Source organism: Natrix helvetica, assembly GCF_964273705.1.
Source record: "Natrix helvetica genome assembly, chromosome: 1".
Classification (NCBI taxonomy): Eukaryota; Metazoa; Chordata; class Lepidosauria; order Squamata; family Natricidae; genus Natrix; species Natrix helvetica.
In genome coordinates, this window is record NC_138548.1 from 359661342 (window position 1) to 359681030 (window position 19689).

At 45.2% G+C, this 19689-nt stretch overlaps 1 protein-coding gene across 1 annotated transcript; it reads left to right on the forward strand.

Annotated features, from left to right (window-relative positions):
* The first annotated feature begins 7683 nt into the window (after positions 1 to 7683).
* LOC309397621 (uncharacterized protein) lies at positions 7684 to 18278 on the forward strand. The gene is made up of 4 exons (XM_081963781.1): positions 7684 to 7808; positions 9571 to 10556; positions 11269 to 11365; positions 15210 to 18278. The coding sequence occupies exons 2-4, from the start codon at positions 9711 to 9713 to the stop codon at positions 16448 to 16450; spliced, it is 2184 nt and encodes a 727-aa protein (XP_081819907.1). The 5' UTR covers positions 7684 to 7808; positions 9571 to 9710; the 3' UTR covers positions 16451 to 18278.
* Positions 18279 to 19689: the final 1411 nt, after the last annotated feature.

The following is a 19689-nucleotide window of genomic DNA, read 5'->3' on the forward strand; positions in this document are numbered from 1 at the left end:
TTTTACAAGTTGGCCATGCCCACCCAGTCACATGGCTGGCAAGCCACTCCCACCCGATCACATGGCTGGCAAGCCACTCCCATCCGGTCACATGGCCAGCAAGCCACTCCCACAAAGCAGGCCACACCTACAGAAGAGGTTCTAAAAAAATTTGAAACCCACCACTGGATATATGTATATGTATATGTATATGTATGTGTACACATACACACACACCTGTCCATGCTTGACAGTGGAATATAGGTAGTTCTCAATTTAAAATCCATTTGTTTGGTGGCCGTTCAAAGTTACATGGCACTGAAGAAAGTGACTTATGACCATTATATATACTTAATACCATTATAGCCTCCCCTCAGTCACATGATCAAAATTCAGATGTTTGGCAACTGGTTCATATTTATGACAGTTGCCATGTCCCCGGGTCATGTAATCCCCTTGTGTAACCTTCCGAGAAGGAAAGTCAATGGGGAAGCCAGATTCACATTAGAGCTGGGTTACTAACTTAACCACTGCGATGATTCACAACAGCTGTGGCAAACAAAAAGGCCGTAAACTGGAGCAAAATTCACTTCGCAACTGTCTTGCTTAGTGACAGATATTCTGGGCTCAGTTGTCATAGGTTGAGGACTATCTGTTGTTTTAAGTGTATCATGCATCTCCATCAATGATTTGGATGAGGGAATAAATGGGGAACTCATCAAATTTGCAGATGACACCAAGCTGGCAGGAATAGCCAACACCCCAGAAGATAGGCTTAAGATACAGAAGGATCTTGACGAACATTGGGCACTATCTAATAAAATGAAATTCAATGGTAAAAAGAGTAAGGTTCTACATTTAGGCAACAAAAACGGAATGCACAGGTACAGTATAGATGATACCTTGCTCAACAGTAGTAACTGTGAAAGGGATCTTGGAGTCCTAGTGGACAACCATTTAAATATGAGCCAGCCGTGTGCAGCAGCTGCCAAAAAAGCCAACACAGTTCTAGGCTGCATCAACAGAGGGATAGAACCAAGATCACATGAAGTGTTAATGCCACTTTATAATGCCTTGGTAAGGCCACACTTGGAATACTGCATTCAGTTCTGGTCACCACGATGTAGAAAAGATGTGGAGACTCTAGAAAGAGTGCAGAGAAGAGCAACAAAGATGATGAGGGGACTGGAGACTAAAACATATGAAGAACGGTTGCAGGAACTAGGCATGTCTAGTTTAATGAAAAGAAGGACTAGGGGAGACATGATAGCATTGTTCCAATATCTCAGGGGTTGCCACAAAGAAGAGGGAGTCAAACTATTCTCCAAGGCACCTGAGGGCAGAATAAGAAGCAATGGGTGGAAACTAATTAAGGAGAGAAGCAACCTAGAACTGAGGAGAAACTTCCTGACAGTTAGAACAATTAATCAGTGGAACAGCTTGCCTCCAGAAGTTGTGAATGCCCCAACACTGGAAGTCTTTAAGAAGATCTTGGATAGCCATCTGTCTGAAACGGTATAGGGTTTCCTGCCTAGGCAGGGGGTTGGACTAGAAGACCTCCAAGGTCCCTCCCAACTCTACTATTTTATTGTATTCTATGCGGTTGTTAAGGAAATCCAACTCCCCTTATTGATTTTGCTTGTCGGAAGCCACTGGGAAAGTCAGAAATGCGGATCACACAACACCGGGATTCTGCAATCATCATAAATACAGGTAGTTCTCGACTTACAACACTTCGCTCAATGACGGGGCAAAGTTACAACGACCAAAGTGACTTATGACCATTTTTCATTCTTATAACCGTTGCAGCATCCCCATGGTCACTTGATTTAAATTCGGACCTTGGCAACTGACTCATCTTTATGATGGTTTGCAGTGTCCCAGGGTTGTGTGATCCTCTTGCGACCTTCTGACAAGCCAAGTCATTGGGGAAGCCGGATTCACTTAACAACTGTGTCATTGATTAAACAACTGTAGTGATTCACTTTGCAACTGTGGCAAGAAAACTCGTAAAATGGGGCAAAATTCACTGAACAAATTTTTCGCTTAGCAACAGACATTGTTGGGCTCAATTGTGGTCATAAGCCGAAAACTACATTTACAGTTGCCAAGTGCTGTGATGGTCGGAAATGCAAGGACCAGTCATAGGTTACACTTTTCAGTGCCGTTGTAATGTTGAAAGGTTGCTGTATGAATCATTGTAAGTCAAGGACTACCTGTACTGCGTGCCTGGCCATCAAATCCATAAGCCTTTCAACGTCTATTTAATACAATTATTTTCTATTTGGTGATGCCATTTCTCTTCCTGCAACCTTTGCAAAAATAAGAGGATCTCAACAGACAGGCTATTTGTCAAAACCCAGAATATGATCAAGGGGGGGGGGGAAAGGGGGGTTTGAAAGCAGATCGTACCTTCCAGATGGTTTGGGAGCAAGGAATTCTGGGAGTTGTAATCCCACCATCTGGAAAGCACCAGATGGGGAAAATTGCTGTCAAAGCCTGGCTTACATATCGCCAATTAAGCCCTCATGGGTGAGCCTTATTCAGCAAACCGTAGCTTAGCAAAAGCTCCACCACCGTCAAAAGCAAACAGTGTCTGCTGCTTCTCTCACTTCTTTTTCAAGCCAAAGCATGTCAATTTCATGCATTTGTTGCCTTCTAAGCCAGCTGTTATCCTTAAGATAACAGATAATAATAAGATAATAATGTAAATCCTTTTGTGATAGGTGTTTTTTTTAATGTTGTACGCCGCCCTGAGTCCTTTGGGAGAAGGGCGGCATATAAATCCAATAAATCCAATCCAATCCAATCCAAGAGCCAAGGCTTTGCGTCTTTCTGCTTCACAGAGGCATAATAGAGGCATGACATTTCATGGAGTGACATTTTGATCTTAACAACAACAACAACAACAACAACAACAATATTCTGGCAGCAGAAGACCAAGCCAAGAAGAAGCTGAAGAAACAGTGCCCCACCTAGCTAGGTGCTGCAAGAAGATCGCACAGACTGACTACAAGCAGCGGCACGACAAAATAGCAACAATACCATTTGCAAGAACTGGTGGAACCATAAAATAAGAGAAAGCAATAGAAAACGAAGAAGTTAAATTGCTCTTGGACTTCAGAATTCAGACAGATAGGCACCTGCCACATAGCACCCCCAGACTTAACAGTTTCCAATAAGAAAGACAACAAAAGTCTGGATAGTGGATGCGGCGGTGCCTGGAGACAGCAGAATAGCAGAGAAAGGACTGGAGAAGATCACAAAATACGAAGACTTGCAAATAGAAATAGAACAACGGTGGCAAAGGCAAGCAAGCGTAGCACCAATAGTAATAGGTGCCTTGGGTGCAATCCCAAAACAACTGGAGCACCACTTGAACACCATGAGTGGCCTTGACAAATTTGCCATCGGTCAATTGCAGAAGGTGGCTTTACTTGGAACAGCTTCCATCCTGCGACAATATCTGTAACTCCGTCAAGCATCCAGATCTGCCTATCCCAGGTCCTTGGTAAGGACTTTGTAGGTAGACAAAAATGCCAAATCCAGTCTGAACATCTAGCTGACTGATGATGATGATGATGATAATAATTTTAAATAATTTTAAAGTATTTTAAGAAGGTACTTGGTTGATATCTAGGATGCTGGCAGCAAACCGTATCAACCATCAGCATCAGTCAGTGGTATTTGTGGTGTGTTTTTGAAAGTTCAGTTGGCTGTTTTATGAATAAAGTTTGTTTAATGTTTAATGTTTAATGAATAAAGTATATAATAATAATTTTAAAAGTAGGTAACATTACCAAATATATCAGCCTTCCTGGATATCCTAACATCCAGATGTGCAAGTACAATCTGTGGGCTGGATTCTCATATCACAAGAGACCTCATATATTTAGTGCAGTATTTTGAGATTGGGGGGGGGGAGGGGACTTCAACACCCAGAATTCCCTGGCTGGGAATTCATCCACCCATCTTAAAAGTTGCCAAGGTTGAGAAATATTGCTTTAGATTTCCAAGAAAGGAAAGAATATGTTTGTTTCCTGGGGATTATTTTCATTGTAGTCCAACCTCTGGAGGACTCTGAGTTGGCCTGGGGAAAAAATATATATCTAATGAAGGGAAGGGACATTCAGACAAGAAATTGCCTATTCCAAAAGATGTGTAAAGACTCTGCTTCCACTTCAGGTAGTCCTCGACGTATGGCCACAATTGAGGCCAACATTTCTGTTGTTAAGTGAGACCTTTGTTAAAGTGAATTTTGCCCGGTTTCATGGCCTTTCTTTCCTCAGTTGCTAAGTGAATCACTGCAGTTGATCACTTAATAACCTGGTTGTTAAGTGAATCTGGCTTCCCCATTGACTTTGCTTGTCAGAAGGTCGTAAAGGGGGATCACATGACCTTCCTGGACACAGCAACGGTCATAAATGTGAGTCAGTTGCCAAGGATCTGAATTTTGACCACACGGCCATAGGAATGCTGAAAAGATCATAACTTTTTTTTTGAAGTCATTTTTTCCCCAGTGCTGTTGTAACTTTGAACGGTCACTAAACGAACTCTTGTAAGTTGAGGACTGCCTGTATTCGTTTCACTCTGTTCATTTTGCTTAATTGCTTCGTATTTGCTCACCCCCAGTCCTGGGTGGAAAGTCAAGACGGTTCCATTGTTTCATAATCAAAGCGACACCGAGTTGGCCCATAGATTTCAGAAATATGTATGTTTATTCACTGGAAAAAAAATAAAAATAAAAAACCCACACCGCCCCGAGTCCCTTTGGGGAGAGGGGGCGGTCTAGAAATCAAATAAAATAAATAATAAATAATAAATATGCAAAAAAAAAAGTTTTGCAAATGAATGAAGGATAAAGGGGGATTCAGAAGAGCAACTGCTTGACTTCTTTGAGTCTTCCTCCCCAACCCTTCCTCTAATGAGGAAGATCTTTACAGGGGGGGAGGGAGAAGATTTGACAGGCAAAGCCCTCCGCTGACCCCTTTCCTGGTGGAGGGGTGGGGGTCTGAAAAAAGCTCCCCTCAATCTGGTTAGCCATCTGGCCCCGTGTCAGCACAGACGATTAGCGCTTCCCTTTGGGCACAGGTGGCTAAACTTGTTGTCATTGCGTGCCCGAAGCGTGCATTCGCATGCCCGCACCAGTGGTGGGTTTCAAATTTTTTTAGAACCTCTTCTGTAGGTGTGGCCTGCTTTGTGGGAGTGGCTTGCTGACCATGTGACCGGGTGGGCGTGGCTTGCTGACCATGTGACCGGGTGGGCATGGCCAACTTGTAAAATGTGGTGAAACTCACTTAACAACGCTCTTGCTTAGCAACCAAAATGTTGGCTCAGAAACTCTGGCATTGAAGTGTGCAAGTCTTAAAGCCATCAAGTTACAAGACCCTCGCACCCCTAACCCTTTAGAAAAAAAACCCAGGGGTGATCAAACTTGACAGCTTTAAGACTTGTGGACTTCAACTCCCAGAATTCCTCCTCCAGTCATGTTGGCTCAGGAACTCTGGCATTGAAGTGTGCAAGTCTTAAAGCTGTCAAGATACAAGACCCTTGCACCCTTAACCCTTTAGAAAAAAAAGCCCCTTGACAGCTTTAAGACTTGTGGACTTCAACTCCCAGAATTCCTCCTCTCGCTCTTCATCTTGATGATGTGCGGACGGGCGGGGGGAGGGAGCTGGAACCGGTTCTAAAAGGCACTGTAGATTTGTGGAACCTCTTCTATAGAAGAGGTTAGAACTGGCAGTAACCCACCCCTGTTAAGCTATAACATTTGATTCGCAAGCGAGACCTCCAGCTGACCTGATCTACACAGATGTTGTGGATTGACATTCAAGTTTCCAGAGTTCAAACTTCCTGTTTTACTTCAAGACTCAGTAAATGTATAACAAGATAGACGGGGGCCCCCAGGAGATCTTATAGTTTGACCCCGTTTCATGTTATGTCCAAATCTCGCTTTATGTCCCGTCTTAGTGCCAGTCTCTCCTTCTCAGCCACAAGAAGAAAGCAGCTAAAAATGCCAATGCAATCGTAAATTTTATTAACAGAAGGATTGAATCAAGATCACATGAGTTGCTAGTACCCTTCTATAAAGCCTTAGTAAGGCCACACCTAGAATACTGCATCTAAGTTTGGTTGGCCACACTACAAAAAAGATGTTGAGACTCTAGGAAGTGTGCAGAGAAGGGGAACAAAGATGATTAGAGATCTGGAAGCTAAAACATGAAGAACAATTCCTGGAATTGAGTATATCTAGTCTAGTGAAAAGAAGGACCATGGTAGCAGTGTCTCAATACTTGAGGGGCTGCCACAGAGAGGAAGGGGTCAATCTATTTTCCAAAGCATCCGAAGGCCAGACAAGGAATAATGGATGGAAACTGATCAAGGAGAGATTCAATCTAGAAATAAGGAGGGACTTTCTGACAGAACAATCAATCAATGGAACAGAAGTTGCCTTCAGAGGTTGTGGGAGTTTTATCACTTGAGATGCTCAAGAAGAGATTGGACTGCCATTTGTCAGAAATGGTATGGGGTCTCCTGCTTGGGTGGGGGCTGGACTAGATGACCTCACAGGTGATTGAGAAAAGGTTGTCCCTAAAAAGGAACAGGGAGAAATAGCAAACTTTTGGGGTCCATTTTTTTAGTTAAGAAAAAAAAAACAATCCAGAAATGCTTGCCTTTTTCACCACTTGGACTTTTAATGCAGAAAGTTGGGGGGGGGGGGTAGAATCAAGACAAATTTAGAGTGCAGAGGGTTAGGCCTGCTAGCTAAAGAGAATGGGATTTAATCTGGGGAAAAATATCCAGGTTATGTCTATGGATATTCTCAATCATCCAGGCCATAGTTGTCCAAGTTATCAATTTCTTTCCTTGAGCGTAGGCAGATAATAAATGATAAACCCTGGGGCTGCCTTGAGACATAGGGACTTCAACTCCCAGAATTCCCCAGCCAGCATGGCTGGCTGGAGGATTCTGTGAATAGAAGCCCGCATATCTTAAAGTTACCAAGGGTGAGAAACAGTGATCCACGGGGGTCAATAGGAGTCAACACCCACTTGATTGAGATAATCAATCAGCCAGTCCATCGGCTGGCTTTGCTGGGGAATTCTGGGAGTTGAAGTCTACATGTCTCAAAGTCGCCAGGTTTGAGGAGCAGTGCTCTAAACAATAGGCTGTACCATTCCGTAAGTCCCCGCTTAAGCATTTAAGGTGCTTTTTCAGGAGGCAACTAGACTGTTGGGTTTTTTTTTGTTTTGAAGATATTTCACTTCTCATCCAAGAAGCTTCTTCAGCTCTAACTGGATGGTAGGGAAAGGAAAGATTTTTATTCCTTGCAGACCAGCTGGTCATTTGCGTTCGTTTGGACTAGAATTGTTGGAGGTTTATCTGTGTCCTCAGGGTCACCTTCTTGGCTGCAGGGTGTTTGGCTGCCCTGTGTCCCTTCCCTGTTGGAAGATAGGCGCAGGCTGTTGGGGATGAGTCTTGTGTTTAAAGGGGTTAAGCATTTAAGGGGTTAAAACAGCGTTTCTCAACCTTGGCGAGTTTAAGATGAGTGGACTTCAACTCCCAGCTGGCTGGGGAATTCTGGGAGTTGAAGTCCACTCATCTTAAACTCGCCAAGGTTGAGAAACACTGGGTTAAAACCTTAGAGACGCGCCTGGAAGGGGTCTCCTAGAGCGGCAGCAAAGCTCAAAATCCGGCTGGGTGGTATAAGAAGAGGAGTGGGGGGGGGGAGAGGTAAATGGAACGCGAAAGAGGGGGAGAAAACATGAAGGTTCCTTCCGGTTGGAACGTTGAGCCCTGCACGGCAAGAGATGAATGGAGGCCGCGTGGTAAGGGGTGGGGGGGGGGGACGGGAGCCGGGAGAAGGCGCCGGTAATGCGAAAGGGGGCGGTGGGCTGCAAGGCTGTGCACGCGCAGAAGCGGCGGGAGCGCCCTTTAAGCCCCATCCTCCCTCCCCTTCGCTTTCAGATAATCACCAACCCCATGCTCCCCAGCAGTCTTCCCTGCTATATCACAAGATAAGATAAGATCAGCTTTATTGTCATTGTTTTACTATGAGCAGACTGGCTCACAGTAAAAATGAAGTCGTGTTGCCTGCTCTCAAAAGAAGGTAGATATCTATCTACCCATAAACATCCATCTCACGCACATATGCACATGCTACATACATATACATACGTACACGTGTTTGTGTATATGTGTGTGCATGCGTTGTACGTGTATATATATATGTGTGTGTGTGTGTGTATAAATACACGAAGGGACATGGCGGCTCAGTGGCTAAGACACTGAGCTTGTCAATCGGAAAGGTCGGCATTTCAGAGGTTCAAATCCCTAGCGCTGCGTAACGGAGTGAGCTCCCGTTCCTAGTCCCAGCTCCTGCCAACCTAGAAGCTCAAAAGCACATAACAAATGCAAGAAGAAAAATAGGAACCACTTTTGGTGGGAAGGTAATAGCGTTCCGTGCGCCTTTGACGTTTAGTCACGCCAGCCACATGACCACGGAGACGTCTTCGGACAGCGCAGGCTCTTCGGCTTTGAAACTGAGATGAGCACCGCCCCCTAGAGTCAGGAATGACTAGTACATATATGCGAGGGGAACCTTTACCTTATACACACAAACGCACACGCGCGCACACACACACGTTTGTGAATATGTATGTGTGTGTTATGTGTATGTGTGTGTGTGTGTATAAATACATACCTATGTATGTATGAACACGTCTATACATTTAAATGGTGATGGTAGAAAATATTGGCTGAGGGGGAAGAGATGCTGCCTAAGGAATAATGAGATAAAGGATCTTGGGGAGCCCAAGCTGAAAAACAGCCAGCAGAGAAAGAAACTCCAAAAAGAACCTCCTTTAGTTTACCAGCTGTTAAAAAAAAAGATGCCAAGAGATTTGTACTTTCAGAGTTGTCGATCAGATTGGCAGTTTGGCGGTTTGAATCCTCAGTGCCGCATAATGGAGTGAGCTCCCATGACTTGTCCCAGCTTCTGCCAACCTAGCAGTTCGAAAGCATGTAAAAAATGCAAGTAGAAAAATAGGAAGCACCTTCGGTGGGAAGGGAACAGTGTTCCGTGCGCCTTTAGCGTTTAGTTATGCTGGCCACATGACCATGGAGACGTCTTTGAACAGCGCTGGCTCTTTGGTTTTGATGAGCACCGCCCCCTAGAGTCGGGAAAAACTAGCACATAAGTGTGCAGGGAACCTTTATCTTTATCTTCTAATAAAATAGAATTAGCTTATCTGGATGGATTTTCAGTCTGGTGTATCTGGAAAGATTGACAGTTAAAAAGGGGATCGGACGGTAGGAAGTATGGATAATTTTCTATTTACAATAGTTCATTTAGTTATCGTTTGAAGTTACAAACGGCACCTCCTGACTAGCAAAGACAATGAGGAATCATTTCACAACTGTGGTGATTCACGCAAACATGGCAAGCAAGGTTGTAAAACAGGGCACAGCTCATTTAACAATACTTAGCAACAAAAACATTGGGGTTCAGTTGTGGTCTTAAGTCGAGAACTGCCTGTCGTTTTCTTCTCGTTTTAATTTCTATTCCCCCACACTCTTCCCCCTTTTTAGAAAGAAGCTCGTTGGCATTGGGCAACTAATGCCCCTTCCTCTAATTACTGGTCACCTTGCACGTTTCCTGTAATCTCGAAAGGCACACTGGGATGCTTTGAAAGGCAAGGCTGATGATTGGCCATTAACCTTGGTGCAGAATGGCGATGGAAGAGGGAGCCCTGTTGGATTTGGGCCCCGCAATCCAGGCCAGGCCAAAGCCAGAGGTGACCTTGGATGAAGACGTGGAGGAGCAGGAAGAAGAGGAGACAGATGTGCCAGCTGAGGAGGAGATGGTGGGATGGGAGGACGCCTGGGAGGAGATCACAGATGCCGGAGCAGGAGCGAAGAGGAGTGAACGTGCTGGAGCCTTCCCGCCTGGAAGTACCAGTGCTTTTCTGATGAGCTCCCCAAGAGACTTCGGTAAAGAGTTGGACCTGGGTATTCCCAACTCTGAGGAGAGCCGGTGGAAAGACTTCCTTAAGACAGTGGAGGCTCCCGGACTCAGCTGCTCAAATCTACAAGAACTGAGCTCCTCCCACAATACTTCTGCCATACTTCCAGCCTCCGTCAAGGTGAAGGCCGAAAGCACCCAGTCCACAGAAGAACGGGAGACACAAACCCAGCCTGATTTCAGTGGGGAATCCCAAGAGCCCCACCGAAACCCGAAACCCTCCGAGCCGCCGAAAGAAGAGCTTCCAGAGGCGGACACTGTCGTTTCGGAAATTCAGCGCCAGCACTTCCGCCAGTTCCGCTACCGGGAGGCCGCGGGTCCCCGTGAGGCTTGCAGCCGTCTCTGGTTCCTCTGCTGCCGGTGGCTGAAGCCGGAGAGGCACACCAAGGAGCAGATCCTGGAGCTGCTGATCCTGGAGCAGTTCCTGGCCATCCTGCCCTCCGATCTCCAGAGCTGGGTGTTGGAGGGTTGCCCCCAAACCTGTGCCCAGGCAGTGGCTCTGGCCGAGGGCTTCCAGCAGAAGGAATGGGTACCTGAGGCGTTGGATGAGCAGGTGAGGAGGACGCGTGGTTTGGGATGAGGGATCGGAGGCTGTGGCCCTCGCTAGAATTGCGTAGAGGAATTCTCTAAGAGCTTTTAGATTTCATTCTCGACCTCGGCAACTTTTAAAATAGTAAAGCAATGCCCAGAATTCCCTAGCTTAATCACTCAAAGAATCACAAAGGTCCTAACTGGAACCCCCCATGTTAAGTCTATCCCCTTTTTCCCTCAAAAAAGAGTCTGAAAATCTAGGTGCATCTTATACATTGAATACAGCATTTTTTGCCTCCCGAAACCCCACCTCCTTCACCAAAATGGGCGTGCAGAGCCTCTAGGAAGCTTTTAGAGAGCTCCTGGGGGCTGGGGAGGGCAGAGATGAGCAATAAATGGTCTGTCTTTTGCTCACTTTTACCCCCTCCCCCAGCCTCCAGGAGCACTCTATAAGCTTCCTAAAGACTATCCATGCCCTCTTTTTTAACGAAAAACTGGCCCGTTTTTGCTCGTCCCCCCCCCCGGAGCACTCTGCAAGCTCCCTAAAGGCTATTCATGTCTTTTTGGGGGGGGGGGGGAACTGGCTGGTTTTGGGAGGTTTGCAGAGTGCAAAAACTTTTTTTTTAATTTTCCTCTTCAAAACCTTGCTGCGTCTTATACTTCAAAAAATATGGTAGATGCCCTTTAAGGCGTCTCCGCTTCTTTGACCTTAGCACTTCCTTTTCTGTTTTCAGGTGTTGGGGAGAGAGCCAGCCCTGAATTTTTCTGGGCCTGAGCAGGAGCCCTCGGATTGTCTACGGGGAAATGACAATGGAGTTTCCAACATCCGTGGTAAGTTATTTGATGGGGAAGTTTAAACTTTTTCACCGGCAAAGCATGAAGGATGTCCTGACTTGGTCTGGATTTGAGATGGTTTGGATCAGTCTTCACGCTTCGCTTGCAAGAGAGTGATCAGGTTTTTAAACCAGGCTGCTGCTGCCTGTCTCCGTGGTATTCTGGGGCAGATCGGTGCCTTTTTATCCCACCTCTAAAAGGGAGAAGATCCCAGCAGTAGATCTTAGCACAAAGATCAACCAGCAATAACTGCCAGGAGCAGAAATAAACAGGCAGCAGCACAAAAACTAAATGGGGATTTTGGGGGAGGGGGGGCATAATTTTGCCAAGTCAATTTCTCACACACACACACCCCTCCTTCTGCCTTTTGTGGTGCACAATGCCTTCAAATTTTCACTTTGTACGGTTGACTTGAGAAGCGCCTCGGGGTTCAAAACAGATTTGGAAATAATCGTACAGATAAAACAGATTGTCCGTTGCAGAAAATAGCCGATGGTATTTGTTACTCTTTTTTTAAGTATTGGGATTTAGCCAGCCCCGAGTTATCTAGAAAAAAGCTAAGCAAGTCAAGCCTATGGGGATGGGAGACCACCAGGAAATCCAAAAGATGTGAACTAAACTGAGACATTAAAACAACCCCGGAACCAGGCAATGGCAAATTTCTTCCATACTGTACAGGTAGTCCTCGACGTATGACCACAATGGAGCCCCAAATTTCTGTGGTTAAGTGAGACATTTATTAAGTGAGCTTTGCCCCATTTTACGACCTTTCTTGCCACGGTTGTTAAGTGAATCACGGAGGTGGTTAAGATAGTAATCCTGTTGTTGTTAAGTGAATCCGCCTTTGTCAGAAGGATGCAAAAAATGATCACGTGACTTTGGGACACAGGCATGGTCATAAATGCGAACCAGTTGCCAAGCGTCTGAATTTTGATCACATGGTCGTGAGGAAGCCGCAGAGGTTGTAACTCTGAAAAGTGGTCATAAGTCATTTTGTTCAGTGCCGTTGTAACTTTGAACCGTCACTAAATGAACTGATCTTAGTCAAGGACTACTGTACTTGAATTGCTCTCAGAAAAGTATATGGACTTGAATTGAACCCCTGCGAATCCCCCCCAGCCCCCCCCAGCTTGAGACTACAGCCCCCCACCATTCCCAGTTAGTATATGAGGAGGCTTTACAAACTAGATCTCCTTGTGGTCTCTCATCAAATACTAACCAGGCCCAACTATGTTTCGCTTTGGAGAGTGGATGGGAAAAAGAGGCTCCAGCCAAAGTTACAATGGCACGCGGGCCAGATCTAAGCACCCCATGGGTCGGATCCAGCCCATAGGCCTTGAGTTTGACACCCCTGACCTATATCAAGAGTATCCAAACTTTGTATTAATAGAAATAGACTCCGAAACAGAGTTAGTCAAAGATTGCATGATAAAGTGGGCACAAAACTTTGAGGAACCAATAATGATGGAAACATGGGAAAAGATCTGGGTAAAAAAATGTAAAATTCACACAAGCTCAGAATTTGAGAGAAAATTTTTATATTATTATTATTTATTCACATTTCTAAACCGCCCCCTCTCCCAAAAAGGGACTCGGGGCGGTGTACAGTCCACAATAAATCACAAATAAAATACAAATATAAATAGAACTATAAATATATGTATGTATGTGGAGGAGGTTAAAATTAAGAGTACTGTACAGAAGAATAAATATGAGGCTAAAAGCCCTAAAAACAATTAAAACTAAAACATTACCCTTAAAATAACCAGATGAGAATATACTACCAGGAGTTCATAGATGTAACATTTATAATCATGCCAGGCCAGCTAGTCGGAACAGGTGAGTCTTCAATTTTTGTCGGAAGGAGCGGAAGTCCGAGGTGGTTCTAATGTCGGGGGGGAGGTCATTCCAGAGGGTTGGGCCCATCACAGAGAAGGCTCTACTCCTTGGCGCCGCCCGCTGGCATTGCCTAGTGGACGGCACTTGGAGAAGGCCCTCCCTGTGAGAGCGGATTGGCCGCAGGGATGTATGTGGGAGGATGCGATCCCGCAAGTAACTAGGTCCTGAGCCATGGAGCGCTTTAAAGATAGTAATCAGGACCTTGAAACGCACCCGAAAAACCACAGGTAGCCAGTGCAGCTCGCGCAGGAGTGGTGTTACGTGGGAGTATCTAGACCTCCCCATGATAACCTGCGCGGCCGCGTTCTGGACTAACTGCAGTCTCCGGGCACGTCCCAAATGTTTTATAGATGGCACCTTGATCCAAAAAAACTAGCGTGTATGTACCCAAACTTACAATCCAAGTGTTGGAGATGTGATAGTGCTGATGCCACGTATTACCACATTTGGTGGACCTGTAAAAAAGTTAAAGCATTCTGGATAAAAATATGGTGGATCATTCAAAATTTCTTGAAAAAGAGGATAAAATTCCTGCCCCAGTTGTTCTTGTTAGGTATAGTTCCAGATTCTACTGTTATAGAAACTAACTTGATTTTGAATCTAACGACGGCAGCAAGATTGTTGGTGGCGCAATATTGGAAGAAGGAAGAGTTGCCTACTAAACAAGAATGGACATTAAAAGTAGTAAACCTAGCCAAGATGGCCAAAATATCAACGTATTTGAAGGACCACTCAGATGAGAAATATAAGCTGGACTGGAAAAAATGGATTGATTATATTCAAAAGAAATACCAGACAAAAAAGCTTCAATTAGCTTATGAATGAAGGCATAAGAAATATTACAAATTATTCAAAGTTAGCAGGAGAAAGCGGGAGTTAAAGCACAAGAATGGTCAAATGTTAAAATTAGTTAGCTTATGTTAGCATATGTTTGTCAAATGATTTCACCCTGTAATTTGCTCTGGGAGGTCAGGGGGAGGGAGGGATGGAGACGGGGTAGGGTTGGGGGGAGAGGGAGGGGATGGAGAAAACAATTGTAAAACTCATTAAAATTTTAATTAAAAAAAAAAAGAGTCTCCAAACTTAGCAACTTTAAGACTTGTGGACTTCAACTCCCAGAATTCCCCAACCAGCTGTTGGAGTTGAAGACCACAACTTGAATTCTGGGCATTGCTGGAAACAGCAAATGACTGACCCGCAGTGCCTCCACCAGTGAAAACGGGACCCTGCCAGAGGGTTGCAGGAAGCTGCTGCAGCTGTAAATGGAGCTCAGGAGCCTGTTTTCGCTGGCAGAGCGATCGGGGCCACCACAGGCGTGCCCGACGCCCCAAACACAACCCTGATGCGGCCCCCAATGAAATCAAGTTCGACACCCCTGATATACCGTATTTTTGGGAGTATAAGACGCAACTCCACCCCTCCCCCGAAAAAAGAAGGTGAAAATCTGGGTGCATCTTATACACTGAATACAGCATTTTTGGCCTACTGAAACCCTGCCCCTTTTGCAAAAATGGACGTGCAGAAGGTTTCGGAGGCTTGCAAAGTTGCTCCTGGGGGGCTGGGGAGGGCAAAAGCGAGCAAAAACCGGGCCGTTTTTGCTCGTTTCCCCAGCCCCCGGGAGTACTCTACAAGCCTCCCAAACCCTCTGCATGACTTTTTTTTTTTTTTTTGCAAAAAAACGAGGTGTGCAGAGGGTTTGGGAAGCCTGCAGAGTGCAAAAACTTTTTTTAAAAAATTTACCTCTTCAAAATCATGGTGCGTCTTATATTCCGAATAATACGGTAGGTAAATAAGCCTAGAGTTCCCCAACATTGAAATATAGCCAAAGTGAGCATGTGATTTCTCAGAAAGTGAGTTTAAAATTCCGGGGAATAGTTTGGAAGTGGGAAGTCAAATGGAAACGCCAGATTTCCCCCTTTTTAATCTCTTATTCCTTCTCCAGGTGAATCTTTGAGGCGCGCCGATAAAGCCACCGATCTGCCAGACGTCGCAGGAGAAAGCGCCAACGGGGTAGTGACGGGGAACTTGGAGCTGAAGGATTCCCAGAACGGAGAGCTGCAAGACGTTCCGAGAATTTGGCAGGGATTTGAAGGGGAACCAGAGAAGAACATTGGGAAGGCCGTTCGTTGCGAAGGCATTGAGCTAATTGGAGAAAGCACAGATCCGAAGAAAGTCCATTTGGTGAACAGTGAGGCTGTCGGAGTAGCCGACGATAACGCAGATATCATCGAATTTCAGGTCACCCACACAGGGAACATGTCTTATAAATGTCCGGATTGTGGGAAGAGTTTTAATTACAACACCAGCTTGGTCAGACACCAGAGAATCCATACGGGAGAAAAACCATATAAATGTTTGGATTGCGGCAAATGTTTCTGCCAGAGCTCGGGCCTCACAATTCATCAGAGGATCCACGCAGGGGAGAAGGCCTACCAGTGCTTGGATTGCGGGAAGAGTTTCCGCGTGAAGTCGCACTTGATCAGGCATTCCATCATCCACAAAGGAGAGAAGCCGTACAAGTGCCCGGAATGCGGCGTCAGCTTCTGCGAACGATCGGAGCTTCGGATCCACCAGAGGATCCACACGGGAGAAAAACCCTATCACTGTACCGACTGCGGGAAAAACTTTTGCCGGAAAGCGGATCTGACGCTCCATCAGAGAATCCACACGGGGGAAATGCCTTACACGTGCTTGGAATGCGGGAAAGGGTTTCGCTGGAGCTCCAATCTCATCACGCACCAGAAAACCCACACCGGCGTGAAGCCGTTCAAATGCGCCGAGTGCGGGAAGAGTTACTACTCCAACATGAGCCTCGTCCGACATCAGCGGGTCCATACCGGAGGCACCCCGTACATCTGTTCGGACTGCGGGAAAAGTTTCTGCGACAGCACCAGCCTCACCCGGCACCAAAAGATCCACACGGGGGAAAAACCATACGCCTGTCTGGAGTGCGGGAAAAGCTTCAACCGTAACTCCAACCTCATTTCCCACCAGAGGACTCACACAGGGGCCAAACCGTTCCTGTGTACTGACTGTGGGAAGAACTTCCGGTCGAAATCGGAACTTCACCGGCATTACACGGTTCACGCAGGGGAGAAAAATGTCAACATTTTGACGGGGGACACTCAGGAGGATCCTGCTCACGAGAAAACAACCAGCGAACTGGGAATCAGGCATGAATAGAGGCAGGAGGGCATGAGTGTGTGGCAAAGGAAAAATAGACCATCCAGAACAAACTTGAGATTTTCAAGAATTCTTTGAAATCATCCAGTTTGGGCCATAAAGCATTTGGTGATGCCATCCACCCCTTTGTAGAACTGTTGATTGTCCCTACGGCTGATTTTCTTCCTTGTTTTTCTTCCTCTACAACGGGGGTCTCCAAACTGGGCAACTTTTAAGACTTGTGGATTTCAATTCCCAGATTTCTGCAGCCAGCTGTGGACGTTGAAGCCCACAAATTGAATTCTGGGTGTTGAGGTTCACAGGTTTGTGGGAATTGAAGTTCTCAAGCCAGATTTGCTACCTGGGGAATTCTGGGAGTTGAAGTCCACATGTGGAATTGTGGGAATTGAAGTCCTCAAGCCAGATCTGCAGATTGGGGAATTCTGGGAGTTGAAGTCCACAAGTCTTAAAAGTTGGCAAGTTTGGAGATCCCTGCCCTACAATTTATTTTATGGACGATGTTTTTTTTTTTAAAAAAAACACGCACAACTTGCCCTTCCAGTTGTTTGGGAAAACAATCTAACGTTTACATCAGGAATATTTGCTCCTTTGATATGGAATTATGAATGTGATTATGTTTATTTTTATACGGTATTTTCAGGGAAAGGGGGTATGTTTTTGTCGAAGGCGCTTATGTCCTTGCATAGAGACCCCTTCTGCTGGCTGACCCTTGTTAGATTTCCTCTCTGTCAAGGAGACCTTGAAGAGATTTCACATTTTTCTTAAAAAGGAAGTGGGGAACATAGCTCTTAAAACATTGGACTAAAGATTTCTTTATTCGTTTACATTGGCTAACAGGGGTGTCAAACTCGATTTCAGTGAGGGCCACATCGGGGTTGTGTTTGATGCTGAGGGGCCAGGGTGAACATGGCCAGTTCGACCTCAGCCCATGTTGGGGGGCGCCTATGGCAGCCCAAATGCTCTGCCAGCAAAAATGGCCGCCTGAGCTCCATTTTTGGCTGTGGCAGCCTCCTGCAACCCTCTGCCAGAGAAAACGGAACTTGGGAGACGCTGCCTGCGGCCCTCGCGAGCTCCGTTTTTGCTGGAAGAGGCACCGCGGGCTGGTCCTTTGCTATTTCCAGGGCTGTCCCACATACCAGATCTAAACACCCCACAGGCCGGATCCAGCCCCGGGCCTTGAGTTTGACATCCCTGAGCTAGGGGCTTATGTGGGATACCAGATAATCTTTTCAGGATCTGTAAATCTGGTTGATTATCCCTCTTGAAGGCCGAACAGGAAACTGCATTTTCTTGCTTGGATCTCCCTAGCGTAGTATTTTTTCCCCACCTTGAAAGCTTTAAATTGTGTGGACTTCAACTCCCAGAATTCCCCAGCCAGCCATGCAATCTGTCTGGGGAATTCTGGGAATTGAAGTCCACGCAACCTAAAATCGCTACGGTTGAGAAATACCGCTGTAGGATAAATGTGATAAATCTTAAAAGAGATTTGTTCTGTACATCAACAGTATATAGGAATGATAGTCCATTGGCTTCTACTTTATCCACATAATGTGATTTCTTATTTTTCTGGAAGTACTTAATTAAGTTATTAGGAAGGCCTAACGAAGGCATTTAAAACATACGGTTTAAAATAAAGCATTTGTTATTTTCTGTTCTGCTTGCATGGTGGCTCCTAACCATCTCCTGTAGCTTTCTTCCGAATATTTTGAGAAAAAAGATATTCCTTTAGTGTATTTATGCTTTGCATGGTATTTCCTCGGTTGTTACTTGTTTTTTTCCTCTCCTTTTATAATTATATGTTTTTAACAATTAACTGAGTAAAAACTCATTAAAGAACTGTTTCTGACATTGGAACTGTTATTTAAATCACGTTTTCCCATCGGAAAAAACAAACAAACCAGAAGATGAGAGAACTTTCTCAGGGGTTGCCACAAAGGAGAGGGAGTCAAACTATTCTCCAAAATACCTGAGGGTAGAACAAGAAGCAATGGGTGGAAACTAATCAAGGAGAGAAGCAACTTAGAACTGAGGAGGAACTTCCTGACAGTTAGAACAATTAATCAGTGGAACAGAAGTTGCCTCCAGAAGTTGTGAATGCCCCAACACTGGAAGTCTTTAAGAAGATGTTGGATAGCCATTTGTCTGTAGTGGTTGTAGGGTTTCCTGCCTAAGCAGGGGGTTGGACTAGAAGACCTCCAAGGTCCCTTCCAACTATTCTATGTTTCTATGATTTTTGGCCCAAAGGATTTGAGGATGAATCATGCTATAACTCCAGATTGTCCTTGGCTTACAACCATTTGTTTAGCGATCATTCGGAGTTACAACGGTATAAGTCCTAGACTTAACGACTGCCGTTGATTCCAGAATTTCTGTTGCCAAGGGAGACAATTGTGAGTTTTGCCGTGTTTGATGATCTACCTTTTGCCACAGTTGTTAAGTGAATCACTGCAGTTGTTAAGCTAGCAACACGGTTGTTAAGCGAAGCTGGCTTCCCCATCAACTTTGCTCATCAGAAACAGGAGTCACATGACCCCCCCGGAACATGGGAAACCGCCGTAAATATGAGCCAGTGGCCAAGCATCCAAATTATGATCAGGTGACCATGGGGATGCTACAATGTTGGTAAGTGTGAAAAACAATCATAGGTCACTATTTTAACTAAGAATTGTACAGTATATTTTTTACCTCCTCCGTCTACGTCCACGTCTATGTCTATGTCTATGTTCATGTCTATGTATTTGTATATGGTTTTAACATGACTGTACACCACCCCGAGTCCTGCCTAGGAAAGGGTGCGGTCTAGAAATAAAAGTTATTATTATTATTATTATTATTATTATTATTATTTTCGGTGCCACTTTGAATTGTCCCTAAATGAATGGAAGTCGAAGACTGCTGCAGTCGTCACACTTATGACCTTTGCAGCATGCCCAGGGTCACATGATTAAAATTCGGGTGCTTGACCACCAACTCATATTTATGACGGTTGCAACATTTGGGGTCACAGGGTAGCCATTTATGATCTTCGCAGGCTGGCTTCTGCCATCAAAGTTACAATACAATACAATAATACAATAGTAGAGTGGGAAGGGACCTTGGAGGTCTTCTAGTCCAACCCCCTGCCTAGGCAGGAAACCCTATACCGTTCCAGGCAAATGGCTATCCAACATCTTCTTAAAGACTTCCAGTGTTGGGGCATTCACAACTTCTGGAGGCAAGCTGTTCCACTGATTAATTGT